This window comes from Phocoena sinus, chromosome 8, assembly GCF_008692025.1.
Source record: "Phocoena sinus isolate mPhoSin1 chromosome 8, mPhoSin1.pri, whole genome shotgun sequence".
NCBI lineage: Eukaryota > Metazoa > Chordata > Mammalia > Artiodactyla > Phocoenidae > Phocoena > Phocoena sinus.
The window spans coordinates 98,417,084-98,439,411 of NC_045770.1; the positions used below are offsets into that span (position 1 = coordinate 98,417,084).

At 57.2% G+C, this 22,328-nt stretch overlaps 1 protein-coding gene across 1 annotated transcript; it reads left to right on the forward strand.

Moving 5' to 3' along the window:
• The first annotated feature begins 1,733 nt into the window (after positions 1–1,733).
• Positions 1,734–21,018, forward strand: RTN4RL2 (reticulon 4 receptor like 2). The gene is made up of 3 exons (XM_032641943.1): positions 1,734–1,764; positions 7,559–8,040; positions 14,956–21,018. The coding sequence occupies exons 1-3, from the start codon at positions 1,734–1,736 to the stop codon at positions 15,703–15,705; spliced, it is 1,263 nt and encodes a 420-aa protein (XP_032497834.1). The 3' UTR covers positions 15,706–21,018.
• The last annotated feature ends 1,310 nt before the right edge of the window (positions 21,019–22,328 follow it).

The following is a 22,328-nucleotide window of genomic DNA, read 5'->3' on the forward strand; positions in this document are numbered from 1 at the left end:
AGAGAGACGGAGACCATAAAATATGAATAAGAGAGGGAGGAGAAAATGAGAGAAATCGAACGAGAACGAGGGAAGAATGAGATTATGGGTGGAACAGAAAATGAATGGGAAAATGAGATCAGCATTTATAAAGCGCCGACTGTATGCCAGGCGCTGCGTTGGGCCCTGGCACAGACGGGAGAGAAGGAGCCAGAGAGCCAGGTGGAGGAGCGAGGGGGTTCCTTTTCTTTGCTCGCGGGAGCGGCCGCCCGGGACTCCCGCGCTTCCTCGGGCCGGCTTCGCGCAGATTTCCCTGGCTCTGGCCGTCGGCGCCGCTCCAGCAGCCCCAACCCGGCCTGAGCCGCTTGGCCACTGTCCCCGAAGCGGCTACCCCGAGGGCCCCGCGACTGTCCCGCGCCGGGGCGGCTCCCAAGGTCCGGATGCCCGACGCCCTGGACCAGGTCAAGGCCAGGGTGATCCGCATCTTCCCCTTTATAAGGAGACGCTTAGGTCGCGGGCCTGCAGGTATCGCCCTGAACGAGGCCACGAGGGGCGCAAGGGGTCCCGAAGAGACCAGAATGCCTCCCTCTTTAAAAGGAAGCAGAAGAAGCTCCCGTGAAGCCAACGCTCTCCTCCCACCTTTGAGTCTTCTATCCCCCTCACGGGCACCCAAACTTGCACCCGCTTGCAGATGCGTTAAGGGGCACACACACACCACTGTACACATACCCCGGCCACCCAGCCCCAAGTTTGCTTGCGCCAAACCCTCACACGTTTCCCATCCGCGCAGACACGCGCGCTGGCTGACAGCGGCTCATCCATTCGCACACTCACGAGCCCCTGCTTCCCCCGGCCCGTATAAAAGATAACGTGCAAGCACTCAGTCACACCTGCACAAGCGTCCTTGCGCGCGCGTGCACGCTCAGATGCGATCGATCTCGCGCCCACAAACTCCTGCATATACTATTCTTATAGTCGCACACACTCAGGGCTTGGGGTCTGGGAACGAAAGGGAAAGTGGAATCTTGGAGGTCTCCCAGAGGAGAAGAACATTGGAGACCTGGGCAAAGGGGCCTGGGGCCCGGCAAGGAGGAGGGGGTGACCCAGGAGCCCGGCTCCTCCCAGAAAGTTGGGAGGGGGGAACTGGGCAAGTCCACGGGGTTCCCTTACACTACCGCACACCACCACCACCACCCCCGGAAGGGATTTCTCTAGAAGCGTGGCGCCGTGAAGGCGATCGAACACAGTCCTCCGGATCCCCCAAGAAAGAGAGGGGGCCTGGATGGAGGGGGCTAGAAAGCCGCTCCCGCCTCCTAGTGGCCAGGAAACGGTTAAATCGGCAAGCTAGGAAGCGAGGGAGGAGCCAGCGAGTGCGTGAAGGAGGGGGGTGGTTGGGAAGAGCATCCTCGCTGTCCCCACTCTCCCTCGGCGAGCAGCCGGCGCTCACGGACCGACGGACTGACGGACACCGCGCGCTGCCTGCGGTGCTGGGGGGCGCGGGCACCGGGCATCGACGGCCGGCTCGAACCCCGTCCCGCCGCGCCCCACCCCGTCCCGTCGGGGCCGATGGCTCCTCACGAGGTTCGCAGCCCAGGGGGCGCAGGGTAGAGCGCCGCGGCCCGGCCACACAGCCCGGGGACTCCCGGGCCCTCCCGGAGCCCCGCGGAGTCCCCGCCGTCCGTCTGGCCGGCTCAGGGAGCGAGTGGGAGCGCCCTCCCCCCGCCGCCGCCCCCTCCCCCGAGCGTCGAGACAAGATGCTGCCCGGGCTCAGGAGCCTGCTGCAAGGTAGGGACCCCAGCCTGCGGGAAGGCAGAGAGCAGCCTGCCGAGGCGAGCGGGGCGCCCCTCCGCCAGGGCGCGAGGGTGGGGCAGTAGTGGGGGTGGGGGTAGCCTGGGAGGAAAAACGCTTAGCCCCGGGCCCCGCCCCCGCCCCCGCCCCCAGAGCTGCCGGCGGAGCCGCGCACCCGACTCGGAGGAGCCTGCTGGGCTGTGCGGGGAACTCGTGACCGAAGGGGGACGCAGGGGGCAGGCGGACCGGCCCCGGGGGGTGGGGAGGGAGGCTCAGGTTCTGCTGTCCCGGCTCCACCTGCTCTGGGGGACGCCGAGGACTCGGGCCGGCTGGGGAAGCGCCGACTCAGCAACTTCTCGTGCCCCGTGCCTCAGCACTTTCCAGTCACCAGGGAGGACGAGGGATGAGGGCAGGGGGCTGTCCGGGAGGATGGGGGAGCAGAGGGAGATCCAAATGGCCCTCCGCGGTAGGACGGATGGAGGGCGCTACAAAAGGGATAGTTCCACGAACTGAGTGACGGACAGACAAGGGTGTGGGCCAGAGATTGGGGGTGGGGTGGGGAAGGGGTAAGAAGGAAGAGAGCGGAAGATGGAGAGAGCGGTCAGGGGAGGGCGATAGGAAGGCGGGGGAGGAGGAGGAATAAAGGTTAGACGGGAAAAGCTTGGAGGGAAGTGAGACCCTGGCGAGGACACAGGAAGAGGGAAAGAGAGGGGAGACCAGATTAGGGGAGGGGTGGGGAGAAGACCAGGGCCAGGGACCCAGAACCTGGCGGTGGGAGAAATAGGAAAGAGAATGAGGGCTGGGACCCTAGGGATGGGGAAGGAACGGGGAGTGAGATCAGAAAGCCAGAAACCAGAGGAGGATGGGGATGGTGGATAGAGATGGGGTGTCAGGAACAGGGAAAGACGACTGGGATGAGCTCTAGGGTTGGGGATGGGAAACCAGAGATAGGAGAGGGCCTGGGGTTGAGCAGGATGGGGATGGGGGCTGGAAAGGGAGGAAAGGAGGAAGGAAGAGAAAGGGGAGAGGGAGAGAGAGAGAGAGAGAGACTGGGGGGGCGGACTAGGGATGAGACAAAGAGACTTCTGGTAACCACTTCCACGTGGGAAGCCCTCCATTTCCAAAGCGCCTGCCTGTCACTTCCCTTCTTTCAGGGAGTGGCCAGTGGGCCAGACCCTGGGCTCTGAGCTCAGGGCCTTGTGGGTGGCTGTGAGGGGGAGAGGGGGAAGACATTCAAGTGGGGTGGCAGCCTCCTCCGAGGGTGGGCGCCCTGGCTGGCTCCATGCTGCCATTTATATCTCTGGGCCCCATCGTGGGATCCTGCCGCCGCCGCCACGGTGGCTGCTTATTTTGGGGTGTTACATTCTGGCAGAGTGAGAAGCTGTTTGCAGCAGCTCTAAACCTCCATCACCCGCGTCAGTGCCTCCCCAGGCCCCTGCGTCACTGGTATCATCACCACCTCCGTTCTGTTCCGCGGCTCCCACCCCCTCAAGCCCCTGCCACCTCAGCATCTGCCCGGCAGGCCCAGCCCTTTTGGGTGTGGAGCTGTTGCTTCTTGTCTGGGACCCTGTGCCCCTCCTTCAAAACCAGAGGCCTTGACTCTCTTTCCAGGGAGCACTTTTCCTGGGGCCACTCTGCCCTGAGGGTTGGCACCCTGTTTCCTGCCTCTACACTGGGTCCATCTGCTTCCTTCTCAAGTTTCTTCTTTCACAGGGATCTCTGGACTTAATGGTGGCTCCCAGGCTGAGAACTTTGTGAGCCTTGGTGCTCCAGGATGATAGCCCAGAGTCCTTGACAGTGGGCCCTCAGTGAGTGGATACTTTTTGGCTCTGGGCACCTCAGTCTTCTGGGATCAATACCATGTTCTGGCCTCTCTCCGTTCCCTCCCCTGGTCAGTTCTGGCCACATCTTCTGGACACTGGTCATCTCTTCCTGACTCCCAGGTGGGCCGTCCCCTAGAACAACCACAGCCTGGAGCCCAGGAGGGGAAAGTTGGAGAGGACCTGGGTCCTTTACCTTGCCTTGACCCTGAATAGCCAAACAGAGCCGGTGTCATTGCTGGCCCAGCCCTGTGCACCTGGGTGCAATTTCTGCCCTCCCTTTACCCCACCCGGAGCGCAGTAACTCTCACACTCGGGGGTGGTGTCTGTGGATGACGTGGGGTCTCCCAGAGAGAGGTCAGAGAGTTCCTTTTGACATACACTTGTCCAGTCTGGGTTCCACCTTGTCCAACTGCATGACCTGAGGCAACTCGTTTCCTGTTTGTGAGCCTCCCTCCCTTCATCCGCAAGTTGGGAGCCATAAGATTGATCTCACTGGGGCTATGTTATGTTGTATTCTATGCACAAAGACATGTACAGATACAGTGGCTGGCACACAGTAGGTGTTTAATAACAGATGGTTTCTGCCCATCCTTGCTCTCTGCTCCCCTGCAACTCTAGCCATCACCCGCTGACTTGAGAAAAAAAAAAAAAAAGAGGATGGACGGAATCAGCAGAGAGGGTGGGGAGGCTGTTAGAACCGGCCCAGATAGTAGTGGGGGCATAAAATGAAGCCTTCGAGAAAGATAACCCAAGGTGGATTGACAGAGATTTGGTCAGGGCCTGGGCTGCGCCCTCCGAAATGAACTCTTCCCCTCTTCAGTTCTCAGTGGTGCGGCCTGTGAAATAAGGGCTTTGCTCTTGATGGCCGATGAGGTGTCCCCCACCTTCCTGCTCTGACACTCTGTGCATCTTGACCCCATCTTTGCCAGGGATTCACAAAATGGGGGCCGGGAGTGGAACCGTGGTCCTCAGGGAGAGAGGGAAGACCCGGGCCTGGGGGGAAGGAGTGATGGTGAAGAGCCAGGAGAAGCAGGGGGTGGGGAGGCGATGGTGGTGGGAAGGAAAAGGGCACAGGCTGGGCAGGGGCTGAGGGCGGAGGAGGGAGAGAAAGGCTCAGCTCACCAGGCCCTGCTGCCTCTGCCCAGGAGCACTCCAGCCAGGCCTGGGGGCAGAGCAATCCGGAGCCCCACCTGCCCCTCCTCCTCGCGCGCTTCCAGTGAGAGCCGCAGCCTGAATTATGGATGAGGCTCCTTGGGTTACAGCTGCTTTGCACGGCAGCAGCGAGGACCAGAAATGGCAACAGAGTCACTGTTACGCAGCAGCTGTCACGGAGGGGCCCCCTGCTCAGGGTCCCCCCCTCAAAGAGCCCGCAGGGAGCGCCATCTTGGCCTTGGGGAGGTGGGCCATGATGGGGGGAGATATGGGGGCAAGAGGGAGGGGATGTGGGGAAATAAGAGAGAAGCCCCCTAAAGAGGGCAAGCAGGGGGCCAGGGAATTGTGGGCTAGAGGAATGAGTGGGGCCCCTGCCAGCCCCTGCTGAGCTCGACCTCCAGGCTGGAAGAGACCCTGGTGCCAGGGGACCGCCTCCTGACTCCGGAGCCCTCTGGGATCACGTGTCCTTCCCTCTGTCTCTCCTGGGTTAACAGTTGGCCCTAGAGGCTGAGGAAAGAGCTCCATAATCCCTGGAGGGCTGGCAGCCTTCTGAATGAACACCCTGTGAGCTTGAGGATAAGGGGTGGGATTAAGGGATCAGAGAGGGATTTGGCTTTCTCTGGTGTCAAGTCCTTGGGGAAGCGAGCTCAGAGGGTGACTCCACCAGGAAGGAAAGTGCTCTGGCCAGTCATCAGGAGACTCCTTTCTAGTCCTTGCCCTGCCAATCACGTTGCTGTGTGACCTTGGGCAAGTCACTTTCCCTCTCTGAGCCCCAGCCATCACCTCAGTAGAACCAGAGCTTGAACCAGATGAACCCGGAGGATTTTCCACCTCCAAGATCTCCTGTTCTAAGCCTCAAACCTCAGCCCTCCTGAAACCCACCCAGGGCTCCCTACAGGGCTCTCGCACCCCGCCCCTCCCTGGTTGGGTTGAGGGGTGAGAGACATGCTCTTCCACCCAATGTGGAAAAACTCGGGAGGAGAAAGTAATCGTGAAACGCCGCACGGGGGAGGGGTGAGAAGGGCCGAGAAACGCGGAGGTGGTGTGAACGAAGGGAACAGCAGCCGCTGTGTCACCGAGTATTACATCACACCCAGCCTACACACGCACGGGGCCCGGCACTCACACACACGCGGAGGACCACCGGCACACTCTTGCGCGCAGCGGCGCGGGGAGGGGCCGGGACGCTCGCTGTGGGCCGGGTGGCGTGGCGCCGGGGTCCCCACCCTGCGCCTTTGCGCTCCCCCGCGGGAGGAGGCACAGCCCAGCTTCCGTGATGTCCGCGCCACACGCGGGGCCTGTCGGTGCCATGTGCCCACCCCGGGCTCAGCAGCACTTCATGTAGAGGGCACCCGTCTCCCACGCGCATTCACACACAGCAACCTCTGACACCGGGCGTCAGTGAAAGTCACGGAGCCCTCGGGGTCTGCCCTGAGGACCCAGGATCTCAGGTCCTCGGGTCCAAGGGCAAAGGTCTTCCACTGCCTTCGCAGGCCGTAGCACACTGTTTGGAGCAGAAGGTGCTCATTCCATGTGTGCCCAGAGAATGACCGCCTGGCTTTTGGAGTGCAAAACCCGCCAGATGAAAATCCCGAGACTCATCCGGAAGTCATGATAAAGGGCAGAGGTCAAGCTAGTTCCAGCCCAGAACCTGCATCAGCTGCCCTGAGGGTCAGAAGGCCAGGGGACAGGGATGGATGAGGGGCCCCAAAGCCCCTGCTGTAGCTCAGGGATACGGAGGCCTAGACACGGCTCTTTAGCCCCCAGGCCCTTGGGCCTCCCTGGGCCTGCCTCTCCATCTATATCACAAGAAGGCTGGATCACGGCCCACCTTCAAAAGTTACTTTGAAAAAAAATTATTGTTATGTTTTGGCCGCACCAAGTGGGATCATAGTTCCTCAGGGATCGAACCAGTGCCCCCTGCAGCGGAAGCGCAGAGTCTTAACCACTGGACCACCAAGGAAGTCCTGAAAAAGAATTTTTAAGTGACTTTGAATGAGAAGAGCCTGGGGTGTAAAATGCAGATTCCTGGGCTGTTCCCCCAGGGATGCTGATTCTGCACAGGCAGGGCCCAGGAAGCAGCATTCTTTCCAGGACCCTCTGATGCTTCTGCTGCAGGTGGCTGGAGACCCCCTGTCCCGTGGTTCCTAAGATCCCTTCCAGTGTGGAGAGATGAGGGAGGAGGGCTGTGCTCACCAGTGGGCCAGCAAGACCAGACCCCGGAGGCAGCCACAGGGCGATTTTACATGGGCCTTAGATTCACAGAGGGTCTCAATTTAGTGCCACCTGTTCTCAAATGGAGTCAATTTTGCTCCCCAGGTGATACTTGGCGACGTCTGGAGACATTTCGGTTATCATAGGTTATCATAACGGCAGGGGGAGGGGCGTTACACATCTAACGGATAGAGAACAGGGATGCTGCTAAACACCCCTATATAGGACATCGTTGTACAGGACTGCCTCCAACAAAGCACTGTCCAGCCCAAGTCTCAAGACCAAAGTCATGGTCAAACCTACCATAGTGAAAACAGGAATGAAAGTAGACGCTCACTCATCAAACAACTTTCAACCTATCACAGTGCTTCCTACAATGTCCTCTTGGCATTTCTTTACTCTTTAATATACCAGGAGCCTCCAAAAGCGGAAGTGGCCACGGCCTCTCGCGACTCTGAGGTTGCACCCAGAACCCCCCACCCAAGCTAGAAACGAAAGGCTCTCAGCAAGGGTCGCCTTAGGGGTGGGTGGGCCCGGCCCCTGGCTGGCACTCCCACGCTCGCAGCCCGCCCAGAGAGATCTCCCCCGCGCCCTCCCCGCAGGTCCCGCCCCGGCCTGCCTCCTGCTGGTGCTCCTGGCCCTGCCCCCAGCTGCCCCCAGCTGCCCCATGCTCTGTACCTGCTACTCGTCCCCGCCCACCGTGAGCTGCCAGGCCAACAACTTCTCGTCGGTGCCGCTGTCCCTGCCGCCCAGCACGCAGCGCCTATTCCTGCAGAACAACCTCATCCGCACGCTGCGGCCCGGCACCTTCGGGCCTAACCTGCTCACTCTGTGGCTCTTCTCCAACAACCTCTCCGCCATCTATCCGGGCACCTTCCGCCACCTGCAGGCGCTCGAGGAGCTGGACCTCGGCGACAACCGGCACCTGCGCTCTCTGGAGCCCGACACCTTCCAGGGCCTGGAGCGGCTGCAGTCGCTACATCTGTACCGCTGTCAGCTCAGCAGCCTGCCGGGTAACATCTTCCGCGGCCTGGTCAGCCTGCAGTACCTCTACCTCCAGGAAAACAGCCTGCTCCACCTACAGGTGAGCCGGCCCTAGCCTGGCGCGCGCGCGCGCGCGCACACACACACACACACACACACACACACACACACACACAGGCACACATAGTCCTCTGCTGCTTCCCTCTCTCCCTAGGGCCTCTCGGCCCCTCTGTCCCTGCTCACCCTTCCCGCCTCTGCCTCAGCACCTCTCTCTATTTCTCTGTCCCTTTCCTAGGTTTCTGTCCCTCCCACTTTCTCCAGGGGCTTTTCTTTATTTTGTCTCCTGCATCTTTCTCTGTCACTAATACCCCACCCCCCATCTGACTGCCTCTGTCTGTCTGTCTCTCCCTTTCTGTCCCTATCTGTCTCGCTCACTAACTTGCCTCCCCCATCTGTCTCCCTCTGCCTCTTCTGTCTGTCTCCCTTCACACGCCCACTCCACACACACACCCCCATGTCTGTCTGGGTGTATGTGTGTGTCTCTTGCTGTGATCTCTCCTTTCCCCCTTGTTTGCCTTCCGGGGACTCTGCCTTTCCCCAGGCAGCCCAGCCCAAAGGGCTTCGTGGCTGCTCTTCTCACCCACCCCCATGCCCTCCCGCAACACGGGGAGGTAAGCAAGAGGGCGGAGCCACTGCAACCGGTATCCCATAGAAGGTCCCACCTCTCTCCACCTCACTGGGTCGTGGGACAAGGGGAAACCCTACCCTTTCTAGATTCCGTTCCCCAAACCTACCCCCCAAATCTGTTGTCTCCGTGCAACGGGTGAAGGAAAAAAGGGGTAAAGAGCTGTTAAGCAGCTGGAAAACGGATGCTCTGAAAACGGAAGGAATAACAGTAGTTGCTATTGTTATTATTGATCTAAATATTGGTTTTTATCGTCGTTATGCTGACTGTTTGACAGTCAAATCCTCCCATTCTATTTCCCCAGGAAGCAATAACACACCCTCCAAGCCACTCTGGGAGAAAATTCTCCCTTGGCTACACAACCTCTGGATATCCAAACTCTCCCCTCTCCCCACACCAACCTGGAAGGCACTTCCTCCTCCCCGTCCCAGGCTGAGGCCTAACTGGTGGATTTGATGCTGATAGTTATAACAATAGCAGTCATAATTTAACATTTATTGAGCACCCAGAATGTGCCTGGTGCTGAGCAAGGGGCAGCGAGCAAACCAGACGAAACTCCTGCCTTCGCAGAGAGCATTCTAGCGGCGGGGAGAGACAAGACGTAACGTGTACAGTATGTTGGGAAGATGTGTTGTGTGTTATTATTATTGCATAAGTAACGATAATAATAGCCCACTAGCACTTAGCAGGCACGCTGTCCGTCAGGCGCTGTGCTAAGGACTTTACAGGTATCAACTCTGCCGTTTACAAGCGTGTGGCATTTTTTAACCTCCCTGAGCCTCAGTTTTTCCATCTGTAAAATGGAGGTAGCCATAGCACCCACCTTCTAGGGATTTTCTAAGTGTCAAGTACATGAATAATTTGTAAAGCACTTGGAACGGCACTTGGCGTACGGTGGGCACGCTATAAATGCTTGTTACGATACTATTTTCAAAAGAGAAACAAGCCTCATTTAACACTGGTCTCAGTGAAATGGCCCATCTTGGACCCTATCCTGAAGATACGGGTCAACTTCAAGGATTATGCCGAGACCATGGGTGGGTCCCAGAACACTCCCTCCTTTTTCTTCTTCCTAACTTTGCACCTCATGGTTTCCGAAGTGTGCTCAGTCACCTCATTTCTACAGCCCTGTTGGGAGATTGTTTATACTCCCTTACAGATGAGGAAGCTGAGACCAAGGGTCCCAAAGTCTCTTAAACCATCGTCCATGTGCCTGGGGGCTTAACGTGTTCTCAGTATCACGTCAAACCTCACAGCGGGCTGGCAGTAGGGATGCTTAGGGGCAGTAGGGACAAAAAATGACGTTTCTGAGGCCACACAACCAGGAAGAGCTGGTGGCACTTCAGGCCGTTTTTATCATTCAGAACTCTCCACTGGGGGCCGACCAGGTGCAGGGGGAATGGTACTCAGAAGGACAGCAGAGCAGGCTCATTTTTGAAAGCACGTATGCTTTGTTTTGGTTTGCTTTTGGCTCCACTGCACAGCATGTGGGGTCTTAGTTCCCTGACCGGGGATCAAACCCACGCCCGCTGCAATGGAGCGCGGAATCTTAACCTCTACACCACCAGGGAAGTCCCTGAAAGCACCTGCTTTGGAGTCTGCCAGACCTAAGTTCAAATCCTGGCTCCTATACGGCTCTGGACAAATTACTCATTAAAAATTACTCTTTCCATTGCCATTGCCTCATCTGTAAAATGGCAATCCTGATAGTAATTAACAATAATACTTACCTAAGAAGTTTTGTAAGGATTAAAGTTTAGCACAGGACCACATCAATATATGGGCGCTGGCGTTATTATTGTTAATCATTACCAGTAGTGCAACAACCACTACTACTGAGATCCTGACCTCCTTATCAACATACATTAGTTGTTCAGGTTAGGAATCTGGGGTCAGCAGGCCTGAGTTTGAATCCCTGCTCTGCTATTTTCTGACTTATTTAACTTTAGACAAGTTGCTGCCCCCTCTGAACCTCAGTTTTCTTATCTTTAAGATGGGAATAATAAAAAATAATACCTTCCATAAAGAATGGCTGTAAAAAGTAAGTGAGTTCAAAAAAAAAAAAAGAGTCAATGAGTTTGTATATAAATCACATAGTTAAGTGCTGAATAAATTTTGTCGTCATTACCTGATCCTCCATCACAAGTGGCAGCCAGGCCCTGGGGTCAGGAAAGACCTGGGCAAGGTCAGTGGACACTGACCTCGAGTGGACACTGGGGTCTTCTGAAGTGGGAAGTGTTGGTTCTGCACACCCCTGGCATGAATGGTAGGAGGCATCATGGGAAGGAAACATCTTCACAGCTGGTCCTATATAGAAGAGAAAGAAAGAGACAGCCTCTGCCTGTGAACTGCCTGGAGAAACTAGGCTGGGCGATGCCACAGGCAGGTGCGGAAGCACGCGAGCCGGGCTGAGATCCACAGAGCGCAGGTGTGACCCAAGATGCCACCGGGCCTGCCCCGAGAGGGGAGATCTGGAGGAGGCAGGAGGACCACAGCTTTTCAGGATAAGGAAGGTAGAAATGGGAATGGGGTAGAGTGGAGGTTCTCACAGACTGTGTGCTGTAGGCCAGGCACTGTGCCAGGTGCGTTCATCACAGATTCTTACTGAGCATCTACTATATGCCAGGCAGTGTTCTGGGTGCCAGGGATTCAGAAGTGAACAAAAACTGTGTCCCTGCTCTCCTGGAGCATATTTCCTACTGGAGTGGAACCAGATGATGGAGGCACCTCTCTTCTAATTGTTAGAGCAGCCTGCATGGCGTAAAAGTGCAGTCTTTACATTCAGGCAGATCTGATTTGCTCTGTGGCTTTGGGCAAGTTACTTAACCCCTCTGAGTCTCAGTAGACCCGTCTGTGAAATGGAAAAAAATGACCTGTAACTCAGGGGTTCGTTGTGAGGATTAAAGGAGATGCTGCTTGAAAGGGGTTTAGTGTGTCCAGTCCAGAGTAAGCATCATTTCCCCCATTCAACGGCTGAGGACACTGAGGCTCGGAGAAGTTAAGGCGCCCACTCAAGGTCACCCAGCTCGTAAAGGGCACAGCCTAGAATTAGCCCAGGTCTGTCTGACTCCAAAGTGCAACTGTTCAGAGCTCTGTCTCCAGAGTTCACGTCTGCCTTCCACTACATACTGGCTCTTGAACTCTAGGCCAGTCACTTGCCTTCTCTGAGCCTCCCTCTCCTAACCTCTGAAAGGGGGAGAATGATACTATCTGCTTCACGGGACTTCCCTGGCGGTCCAGTGGTTAAGGCTCCGCGCTCCCAATGCAGGGGGCATGGGTTCGATCCCTGGTCAGGGAACTAAGATCCCATATGCGCAGCCAAAAAAAAAAAAATGATCTGCTTCATGGGGCTGTGATGATTCGGTTACTACATGGGATCTGTGTAGCACAGAGCCTGGCACATGGCAAGAGCTCGGTTAGTCAGCTGCTGACGCAAACGATGGCGATGATACCCAGCGTAGATCAGTGAGCGCTGTGAGTGGGGTGCCTGGCATGGAGCAGACACTCAGTACAGCTTTCTTGAATGAATGAGGTACATTCCAGGACTCACTTGCTCATTAATATCAGATGAGGATGGATCTTAATAATCAACGATCTCAAGTCCCTTGTTTCACAGATGAAAAAAAAACTGAGGCTCAGAGAGGTGCCCGGAGCTGCCCAAGGTCACAAAGCCCAGCAGCTGATTTGACCAGTGCCAGAGACTGGATGGGAGGCTGGAGGAAGGCAAGGTTAAGAAAAGGATGCTGTCCAGGGAAGGGGGCAGGGATGCTGCGTTGAGGTTCCAAATGGCTTCCGAGAGCTGTGAACCGGCCAGGGGGAGGTGAGGGAAATGTGGTTTTCAAAATGGAAGAGGATGACTTTAACAGACACTCTCGGCCCAGAGGGAGGGCGTGATAGGGAGTGTGGTGGGGGAGGGGGAAGGCTGTGAAGGTCAAGAGCTTATTAATGCACAGAGAACCATTTTAGAGGAAGGACCCGATCTGAGACCCGCAGCCTAGGAAGTGACAACAGGATCTGGCCACGGCGTGGATGGGGGTTGGGGGAATGGACCCCCAGGCTGAGGCTTAGAGCAGGAGGGGCAGGACTTTGGCCAGGAGAAGGAGAAGGAGATTGGAATCAAGGAATCCTGTAACCCCAAAACTGGGGCTGTAGGTCAAAGGTGCCTGAATTCCCTAGCATCTCTGAACTTTTGGTCTTCCCTTCCTGACTTCCAGAAGTCCCCAAAGTGCCAACTGCCTCTGCTCCCTCTCTACCCCACCCCACCCCACATTTATCCTTTGACCAGGTACCTCTGGGTGTGTCCTACTCTTGCTGACAACTCCATTAAAAAGAGAAACCCTAACTAGGTGTTTGAGTGGAAGGGATTCAGCCCACTCCCTGGGGGGGCCAAGAAGAAAAGGACCAAGGACACCAGGCCACGCTGGGCCAGGCCCTCCGCTGGAGACCTGAGCTGGGCATGGGGCCGTGGCAGCAGGAGGTGGAGAAAGCTGGTGTCACAGGCAGCCGGGAAGGTTGAGGGGGACGGATCTCAATGTGGCCAAGAGGAGGGTTCTTGGCAGGCTCAGTTCCTGTAGCAGAGAGGGCGGAAGCCAGATGGGAGGGGGCGAGAAAATGCAGGAGCACAGGAAGGCGGAGGCTGTGAGTGTGGGCTGGGAGTCAACGCCCTCCCCCCACCTGAGAGCCTGAGACCAGGCTCCTGGGTGAGGTGGGGGGATCATCTCCCCAGACAGGGAAGGGTGGGAGGGGCACCGCCAGGAAACAGGAATCCAGGGTGAGCTGGCTTGAGCACAAAGGATGCCCCTGTCCCCCAGAACCAGACCCCCCTGGGTCTGCTGACCACAAAGATGTCCTCCACAAGAGGGGAGGACCTCAGTACTGGGGCTCTGGTCCCCTCTGTGGCAAGCCCTTCATCTCTCTGAGTCTCAGTGCTCTCCTCTGCAAAAACGTAGGCTAGGCTGGTGCACCCAAAAGCACTAACTCCCAAATCTGGTTGACCATCACCAATACCTTGGTGAACTGGTTAAAATGCAGCGCCAGCCCCCTGCTCTCTCCCCTCCGCGGAGCATACCCACACCTCCACTCCCCTGAACCACAGTTCAAGGCCCTTCCAGCACTAATATGGTCTGATTCGGAGACTCCCCAGCCTTGGGCAGGTGGGACAGCCCCTCTAAGGGGACAGTGATGCAGGGCATGGGGCAGCAGTCTTCCTTCCCCTCCCCTGCTGCCTATGTGGGGTGGAGCTGATATGGTCCCCTTAATGTCCCAGCCCAGTAGCAGAACTTTGGAGTCCCAGGAAGCTCTTCTATTAGAGGAAAATGGATGGGACCTAATTCTAACTAAGACACTATTGTCATAATAACCACCATTTATTGATGGTGGTCTGGGTGCCCACCGGGTACGGCATCCTTACAGGATCTCATCTAACCCTCCCTCAGCCTGCTGAAAAGAGTTGTTCTCTGAGTTCCACACACTGAGGAAACTGAGGCTCAATAAGGCTAAATAACTTGCCCAAAGTAACGCAGCTGGGAAGAGGGCAAGCTGGATTTGAGCCGGGGCTCTGCTGACTCCTGAGCCTGTGGGCTTCATCACTGGACCGAACCCCGATGTGCCAGGCCCTGTGCCCGACACTTCACCCATCTGATAGGTATGGGGATTGTCTTCTTTAATCCTCAAAACAAACCCAGGGGGAGGTACACTCACCTCCATTTTAATGACGAGGAAACAGATTGCTGGCTTGGCCAAGTTCACAATAATGGCTAACTCATAGAATGCCCACCACATGTATTAACACATGTTGTTTCATTTCATCTCCACATGTTACAGGTGAAGAAACTGAGTCATAAGGATACTGAGTGACTCGCTCAAGTGTCAGTTAATAAGGCCGGGATTTGAAAGTCAGGGAGTCTGAAAGTCCGCATACTTAGCCAGATCAGAGGTTCTCATTCTCCAAGTGTGGTCCTCCCACCAGCAGGATCAGTACCACCTGGGAACTTGTAAAGACGTGCAGAATCTCCCCCTGCCCCCGCGCCCACCCCTACCCCCGCTCCAAGACCTGCTGAATCAGAAACCCCGCGGGCAGGTCTCAGGGATCTGCAGGGGATTCTGATGCACCCCCAAAATTTTAAGAACTATATTGCGTTTCTCACATTAACCTCTAAATAGGTTAGAGGAGGCAGGATTAGAACCCAGGACTCTATGAATCAGAAGGTCAAACCCCTTCTGTTCTACCACAATGCTCCCCTTCTTTCCCAGATTTCTTCGGTGCCTGTCTCAGAACCACTCACCACTCTTCTTCTCTCCCCTACCCCCCCCTCCCCGCCCCCCCGCCAGGATGACCTGTTCGCGGACCTGGCCAACCTGAGCCACCTCTTCCTCCACGGGAACCGCCTGCGGCTGCTCACGGAGCACGTGTTCCGCGGCCTGGGCAGTCTGGACCGGCTGCTGCTGCACGGGAACCGGCTGCAGGGCGTGCACCGCGCGGCCTTCCGCGGCCTCAGCCGCCTCACCATCCTCTACCTGTTCAACAACAGTCTGGCCTCGCTGCCGGGCGAGGCGCTCGCTGACCTGCCGGCGCTGGAGTTCCTGCGGCTCAACGCCAACCCCTGGGCGTGCGACTGCCGCGCGCGGCCGCTCTGGGCCTGGTTCCAGCGCGCGCGCGTGTCCAGCTCCGACGTGACGTGCGCCACGCCTCCGGAGCGCCAGGGCCGCGACCTGCGCTCCCTCCGCGAGGCCGACTTCCAGGCCTGCCCGCCCGCCGTGCCCACGCGGCCCGGCAGCCGCGCCCGCGGCAACAGCTCGTCCAACCACCTGTACGGGGTGGCCGAGGCCGGGGCGCCCCCCGCCGACCCCTCCACCCTCTACCGAGACCTGCCAGCCGAAGACCCGCGGGGGCGCCAGGGCGGGGACGCCCCCACCGAGGACGACTACTGGGAGAGCTACGGGGGCGAGGACCAGCGGGGCGAGCAGACGTGCCCCGGCGCTGCCTGCCAGGCGACCCCGGACTCCCGCGGCCCCGCGCTCTCGGCCGGGCTCCCCACCCCTCTGCTTTGCGTCTTGCTCCTGGTCCCCCACCACCTCTGACTGCGGTGCTGAGACTGAAGAGGCCGGTGTGTCTCGCTCCCCCTCTTCCCTCATCCCCATCCCCATCTGCGGCTCCGGCCCAGTCCCCGCCCTCTGGCCCTGCGGCCTTGCTGCCTTCTTTCCGCTCCCAGCTCCTCTCTTCCCCTGGGACCAGGCCACCTCTCCCTGCCTCCCAGGCTGCTGGCTTATGGCAGCCCCAGGAGGACACATCTGGTGGCTCAGCCCTGTTCTCCCCAACTCTGGCCGTTAACCCGTTCCCATCCCAAGGCTGGGGTGGGCACCCCAGGCAGCCGCTGACCACTTCTCCCAGTGCCCACAGTGGACTCGGGAGGGGCTTTGTCTGCAGAGCATCTTCCACCAGCAGAGCCTTTGGAAGCTCCCGGGAAGGGAGCCCTGCCCAGGAGCCCTTTGGAGGGATGCTTCAGTCGGGGCCAGGCCAACCCTAGGCCCCTGCCTATCCTAGCACCCCTCAACCTCCCGACACTGGAGAAATACTTTTCTCCTGTCTACCTTGGACACTTTTTAGGGTGCCTGGAGAGAGCTTTCCTCTCCACCATGGCCCCTGTGTGGTGAAGATCAACAGAAGTTGTTTGGGAAAAAAAAAAATTTATTAAAAAATTCTATTATTTTATCTTCTGTAAGATTTGTTGGCTCAGGTCCTCAAAAGTGGGAGGAGGGCTTAGAACCATGAGGCTTTCAGGGCCAGGAGGGTTACAAAAAGGGGAACCATTTCATGCTATCCAAGTGCTTCTTGCTGTTTTCCCATGACAAGAAGCTGAAGCCTCAGGAACAGGGTTGTGACCCCGGAGTCCCAGGCAGGACAGGTGAAATCTGATAGCCAGGAGTGGGTGCTAATGGCACCTCACCTCCTCATTTGTCCAGGAGAAGCAGCTACAGACGACCCTGAGTTGTCTGTGCCTGAGGAGCTAAGCCTGGGGAAGGCCTCCAGCCTGGCTAACCGTTCTCTCTGAGGCTCTGTTCCTTCAGGAAGGGAGAGCAGTTCCCTCTTTCCCCTGCAACGAGGAGTAACATGGACAGCCGTGGTCACAGCCAGCCCAAACATGACTTTGGGTAAATCTGAGAGAGGCACCTCTTCCTCAGGGGAACCCAGCCCCATACCACAGCAAACGGAGCATAAGGCTCACACTTGCCCCCTCACCTGATTGCCCTTGTGCAGTGTACAGCCTGCACAGCTGTACACAGCAACCTTGTAGACAGATGGTCTCTTTCCCTTGGCTCCTGTGAGGTAGAAGTCATCAGGGAGGAATCAGGTCAGAGAAGCAGTTCTCCGAGCAGGTTAGAGGAGAAATCAAGGGGCTAGGGTGATAAGAGGGACAAGAATTCCAAGCTGGGGTGTCTTGCTGGCTTGAGGTGTGATCAGAAGCTTCATCTTTCCAGTGTGTGGAGGAGAGGCTGGGGAAAGGGAAGTGCCCTGGCTAAGAAGGACTTGGTTGAGTCTCATCCAACAGAAGCAACTGGGGAGACATTTGATGGTTTAAATTTAGGGTTAAAAAAATCTAACTTGGGATCTGGGGATGGAAGGAGACGGTACCCGGGTGCCAGGGCTCAAGGATGCTGAGATTCTGTGGCCCTGGCCAGACAAGTCAGAAGGATAGTGGGAAGAGGAGGCAGAAACGGGACAGAGTGAACATCTAAGGCCTGAAGCCAGTGGACTTTGGATAAAGATGTGGGGTTGGGGTAGGGGGTAGTGCCCCCCAAGTCTGGGGTCTCATGGGGGCCTGTGTCAGGCTGGCTTTGAGGAGACTAATGAGGGGGCCTAGGGGGCCAGCCAGGCAAGAGCTCTGAAGGAGGGATTGCTGGGGCCTGGGCAGGGGGAGGAGGGAAGATGCTGGGAACTCAGAAGCAGGCAGTCCAGGTCACAGAATTTTCGTTGTGAAATATTCATGGGCCTTTGGTCCAGATGCTATTTCAGAGCAGTGAAAGCAAGAGGAGTGTGTGAGCCTCAGGAAGAAGCCTACAGCAATGCCACTTTCCCCCACCCCCGCCCAGACAGACCCACGGACGCCCATCACGTGCACACCCACACTCACACGCTCTCTCACACACACTAACACAGAGCGGAGCTAGAGAGCACGTGCAGGCATGCCAACACCCACGGGTCCCACACACAGGAGGATGCACCCCCAAATACTGACATGCGTGTGCCGCTGCTCACATGAGTCCCCACCCATGAGATGTCACACACACAGACCCCAGCCTCTCCAGACAACCCAGAGCCACACACCCGGAAATAGGAGGGACTTTCAAGGCCATCCAGTCCCACCCCCACCGATGCTCTGAGAGGGGCAACGGAGGCCCAGAGAGGGGAGGTGATATGTCCAAGACTTCCCAGCCCTGAAAGGAACAAAACTCATTTACCTCCTGCACCCTGAGTGTATACCCACATGCTGAGTTCTCTCTGCCTGACACCGGTGGTAGTTCACTCCTCCCTTTCTTTAATGTCCCGTCTCTGCCCGCTCACCCAGTCCCCCTCGCAGGCCCCATCCAGCCCTTCCTTTCCATTCCTCCTGCTACCTCCCTGCTTCATCTCCTCATTACCTCATGCCTAGAATATAGAAGAAAATAGCAATAACCTCCTCTCTGGTTTTCCTCCATTCACTCTCTCTCTCCCTCCCACTCACTGGCCCCTGTTGGCCAGATTCAGCTGACCAACATTTGCATTATGTCATTCTGTTACTCAGGGACTTACAATGGCTCCCTGTTGCCTACAGGTTAAAGATAAAACACCTTAGCAAAGCATCAAAGGTCCTTTAGAGTCTGGTCCCAACTGCCTTTCTAGCTTTCTCTCTCGTGGCCTCCTCCCAAACCTTCACTCCAGCTAGAAAGATTGTATCATGCTGGCCATCAGTTACCATGTACTTGAAACCCACAAACCTACTTTGAACCCTCCCCCAAATTCCTCAATCTCCCCCAGACTAGGAGCCCTCTCCCCCTGTCCTCAGATGACAGACTCCAGAGCCCTTCGCCAAGGCCAAAACTGCATCTCCGGGACCTTATCCATGGGGTTCTTTTCCTGTCCTTCAAAGCTTCGGTAGAGGCTCAGGCTAGGGCTCCCTCATAGGAGATAGCTGCCCTCCACTGGCCACCTCGGGTATCACAGCCAGGCTGAGTTACCCTAAACTGAGAGTATCTGTCTGCCTGGGGAGAGGAATAGAAGGACGCCAGATGACAAGGTTTATAAGCCCTGAAGCCTCTAAGGTTCTTACACTCAGAGTGGGGGGAGGGTTCTCAGCCCTGCTTTCTCAGCTGCTGGCTTCTGACTTTAGCTCCCTAATCCATGAGAGAACCTCCCTCCTGTGAAATACGGACTCGGGGGCTCCCAGGACACTGCTGAAGGGAAATTTGCCCACCAGGATCTGAGAGGCCACCAGGCCAGGGACAGTCCAGGTGGCAGACCCAAGGTCCAACTGGGGTCAGGTTTCTGAATGAATTTTTAATGCTTCCAGCCAGACTTGTCAGATGTTCCGAAACCCGAGCATCTCCTTTCATCTCTGTACATGATGCCCTTCCCCACCCCCACTGCCCCGGGGGGAGGAGGAGGGAGGGCAGGGAGGGGAGGCCTGGGTCAGCTACCCAGCAGCCTCTTGAGAAATGATTTGGGGGAAATAGAAGGGTGAATGACCTATTTTCCCACTGACTGTGTGACCTTGAGCAAGTCACTTAACCTCTCTGAACATCCCTTTTTTGTTTTGCATGTATAACCTGGGGGCAATAGCGCCTGCCTAAATTGAGCTGTTGTGGGGGGTAAGTGCAATAGCCCGTGGAAAGGTGGCCTATATGTTTGCTGTCACCCTTATCTTTCCTCAAGCCCTGCCTCCCTCCTGTTTTCTTCCTACCCCAGAGATAGGTGCTTTGCCTCTTTCTTTTGGAGGTGGGGACTTTGGCTCTGCCCTTACTCCCTAAGATCCAAACTGCCTGCCCCAAGATTCTTTGGCCTTAGAAACTTCAGATGAGGTGGGGGAAGGGAAGTGAGAGAGGAAGATGGATAGAGCAGCTGAGGCAGACGGGAGGGAAGAAGGTAGCAGAGGGAGGAAGGGTAAGACCCTGCTCAGAGAGAGGACAGCCAGGTGAGCCTCACTCTCTTTCTTTCTCCTTCCTCCACCCCCCCCTTCCTCCCTTCCTTCCCTCCTTTCTGGCACCTTCTCCATCCCCTGGTACTCTCACACCGGAAGCAGAGATGGCCATACAGAGCAGAGGTGAGGTCAGGAGCATGGAGGAGGGGTGGGGGGCCGTTGATGAAGACTTGTCCAGTCTTTCCAGCCCACCAATTCCCTGCACAATGTTTCTGAAAATGAAGGTCTTTTATATCCGATGTAGGTGGGAAACTGCTAAGACGCAGATTCCTGAGCCCCTGAACCAGATCTCTAAGGGAGCCCTGGAATCTGCATTTTAACACGTAGGGGTGGGTTATGAAGCTCTCTAAAGGCTGAGAAACACCTCCTCAAAGGTGGGGTGGTCCTTGGGGGGCAGAGGGGAGAAAGCAAAGGAAGAAAAGTTAGATTCCCTCCCCTCCCCCACTCACTTGGTGGAAGTTACAGACAATACTCTTGCAAGGAGAGAGTGATGCCAGGGATGGGGGAAAAGGATGGAGACAGATGGGGGCGGGGGGATGCAGTGAATGTGACACCCAGGGTAAGCAGCCACAAGCGGAAACAGCCACTTGCACGTTGCCCCCACCTTCGTGGCGATCTGAGACCCTGAACTTCTGGCCCGGGATGTGGAGACTCTGGAAGAGTCCCCGGTTTCTGGGGCGTAGGGTCAAGGAGGAGCCCTCATCTTCGGAGACCAGCGGCCCTCCCCGGAGGTCCCACACAGCGATAAACAAATACACATCTACCCATCACTCCCCCGGCCGGAGCCCTCCTGCCCTCCCCTCGGGTCCAGCGTCCGTCAGACCTTCTTCTCCCTCCATCGGCCCTCCCCAGCCCGCGTCCCAGCTCATCTGCATAAAGTTCCAATTAACACGTTTTCCCTCAGCTATTTACGATCCCTGAACTTGCTCTCGGCTCGGGAGCCCGCTTCCCGCCGCCCCCTCGCCCCTCGGAGTGTGGCCCCATTAATCCTTGCGACCCGGGCTGCTCCCTGCGGTCTGGACCCCGCCGGCTTGGCCCGCGCCGGGAGTCTAGGGGGTGAGGGGCGCGACCCAGGGGGACGGCGGGGTCTGCCGCAGGCCAGAGGCCGGGGCTCTCCGGGAAAAAAGGCAGGCGCTTGCCCGCCCCTCTTTCTGGGAAGAGATGGGGAGGGGGGCTTCTCCTGGGAGACTCGGGGCGTCGAAATTCCTCGTTCCTCATCCTGCGGCCCCCGCACCCCTCCTCCTCCCCGCCACGTACCCTCTCCGCTCCCCAGCCATCTGTTCCACTCGGCAGCGCCGCGGCAAACACGGCTGCAGCTCGCTTCCGCCCCTGCCCAGCCCCCTCCCCAAGCTCCCCACCCCGGGAACGGGGAGGGAGGAGACACCCCTCCCCCAGGAGGCCGAGATCTCTGCCTGCATCTCCCACCCGGTCCCACGCCCCAGCTGGGCAGGGGCAGAGTCGAGACCCCCTCCTTCAGCCTCGAGGGTCAGTGGGGCAGGGGATAACGCTTGAAAGGATGTTCGGCGAAGGAGGGCAGAGCAAGCCAGGGTAGGGGTCTGGAGATCGAGACCCAGGAAAGGGCAGACTAGTGGGTAAGGGGTGTATGTGGAGGGGTGTCGAGGTTCCTTCCTGGCTCGCCGCCGGCTCCCACCCTCCCACCCCGTCCCAGCCGCAGCCACGCAGCGCCGCCTGCTGGGCACACCGAGCACCCGGCGCACACGCCTTGCTTCCTCCGCCCGCCCCACTTCTGTTCATCGCTTGTGATCAACTTCCACCAGACTATAGGGAAAGTCAAGGTCTGGGACAGAGAGTGTAGTGAGACCAGGCTAAGGCCTCTGGGAGCCCGTCCAACCCGTTGGTGGGTGCCGTCCAGTTCTGGTTTCTATTTTGCGAAAAGGGCACAGTGTTGCAAGCCAGGAGTCTGGGCTCAGAGCAGCCAGGTATCTGCTGTGCAACTTTGTCAAGTCTCCAGACCTCTCTGGTCATCTATAAAATGGGTGGGTCAGTCTGTTTTATCAACTCCTAAAGACAGTTTAAGACAAAGGGAGGGCTTATTTGTAATACTGTCTTTCAGGGCTAAAATTTGGGGGTTCTCCAAGGGTTTTTTTTTGGTGTGTGTGTGGCGGGGGGGAAGATAAGGCTTTTGTGGTTACTCTCAGCCCTGAGAGGGCAGCAGAAAGTTGAGCTCAGAATCTTGGGACCTCCTTTCTGCCGCTGATTGCCTTGGCAGACCTGTGGTTAGGACTCAGCGGTTAGAATGCCCAGGTGCCAAGCTCAGCTCCACCACCTACCTACCAGCTGTGTGCCCTTGGGTCTCGTGCCTTAATCTGTCTGAGCTTTCCTCAATCTATAAAACAACCCGAAGACACCGACTTCTACAGTTAGGATGAAATGAGATACCTGTGTAGCTAGGACAGGCAGATCCTCAACAAATGTTAGTGGTCCCTCCCTGCCCCATCCCTCCATTCTGTGACTTTAAGGTTTATGTCCCAGGACAGAAAGAGATGTAAGAGTGGGATAAATAAGGTA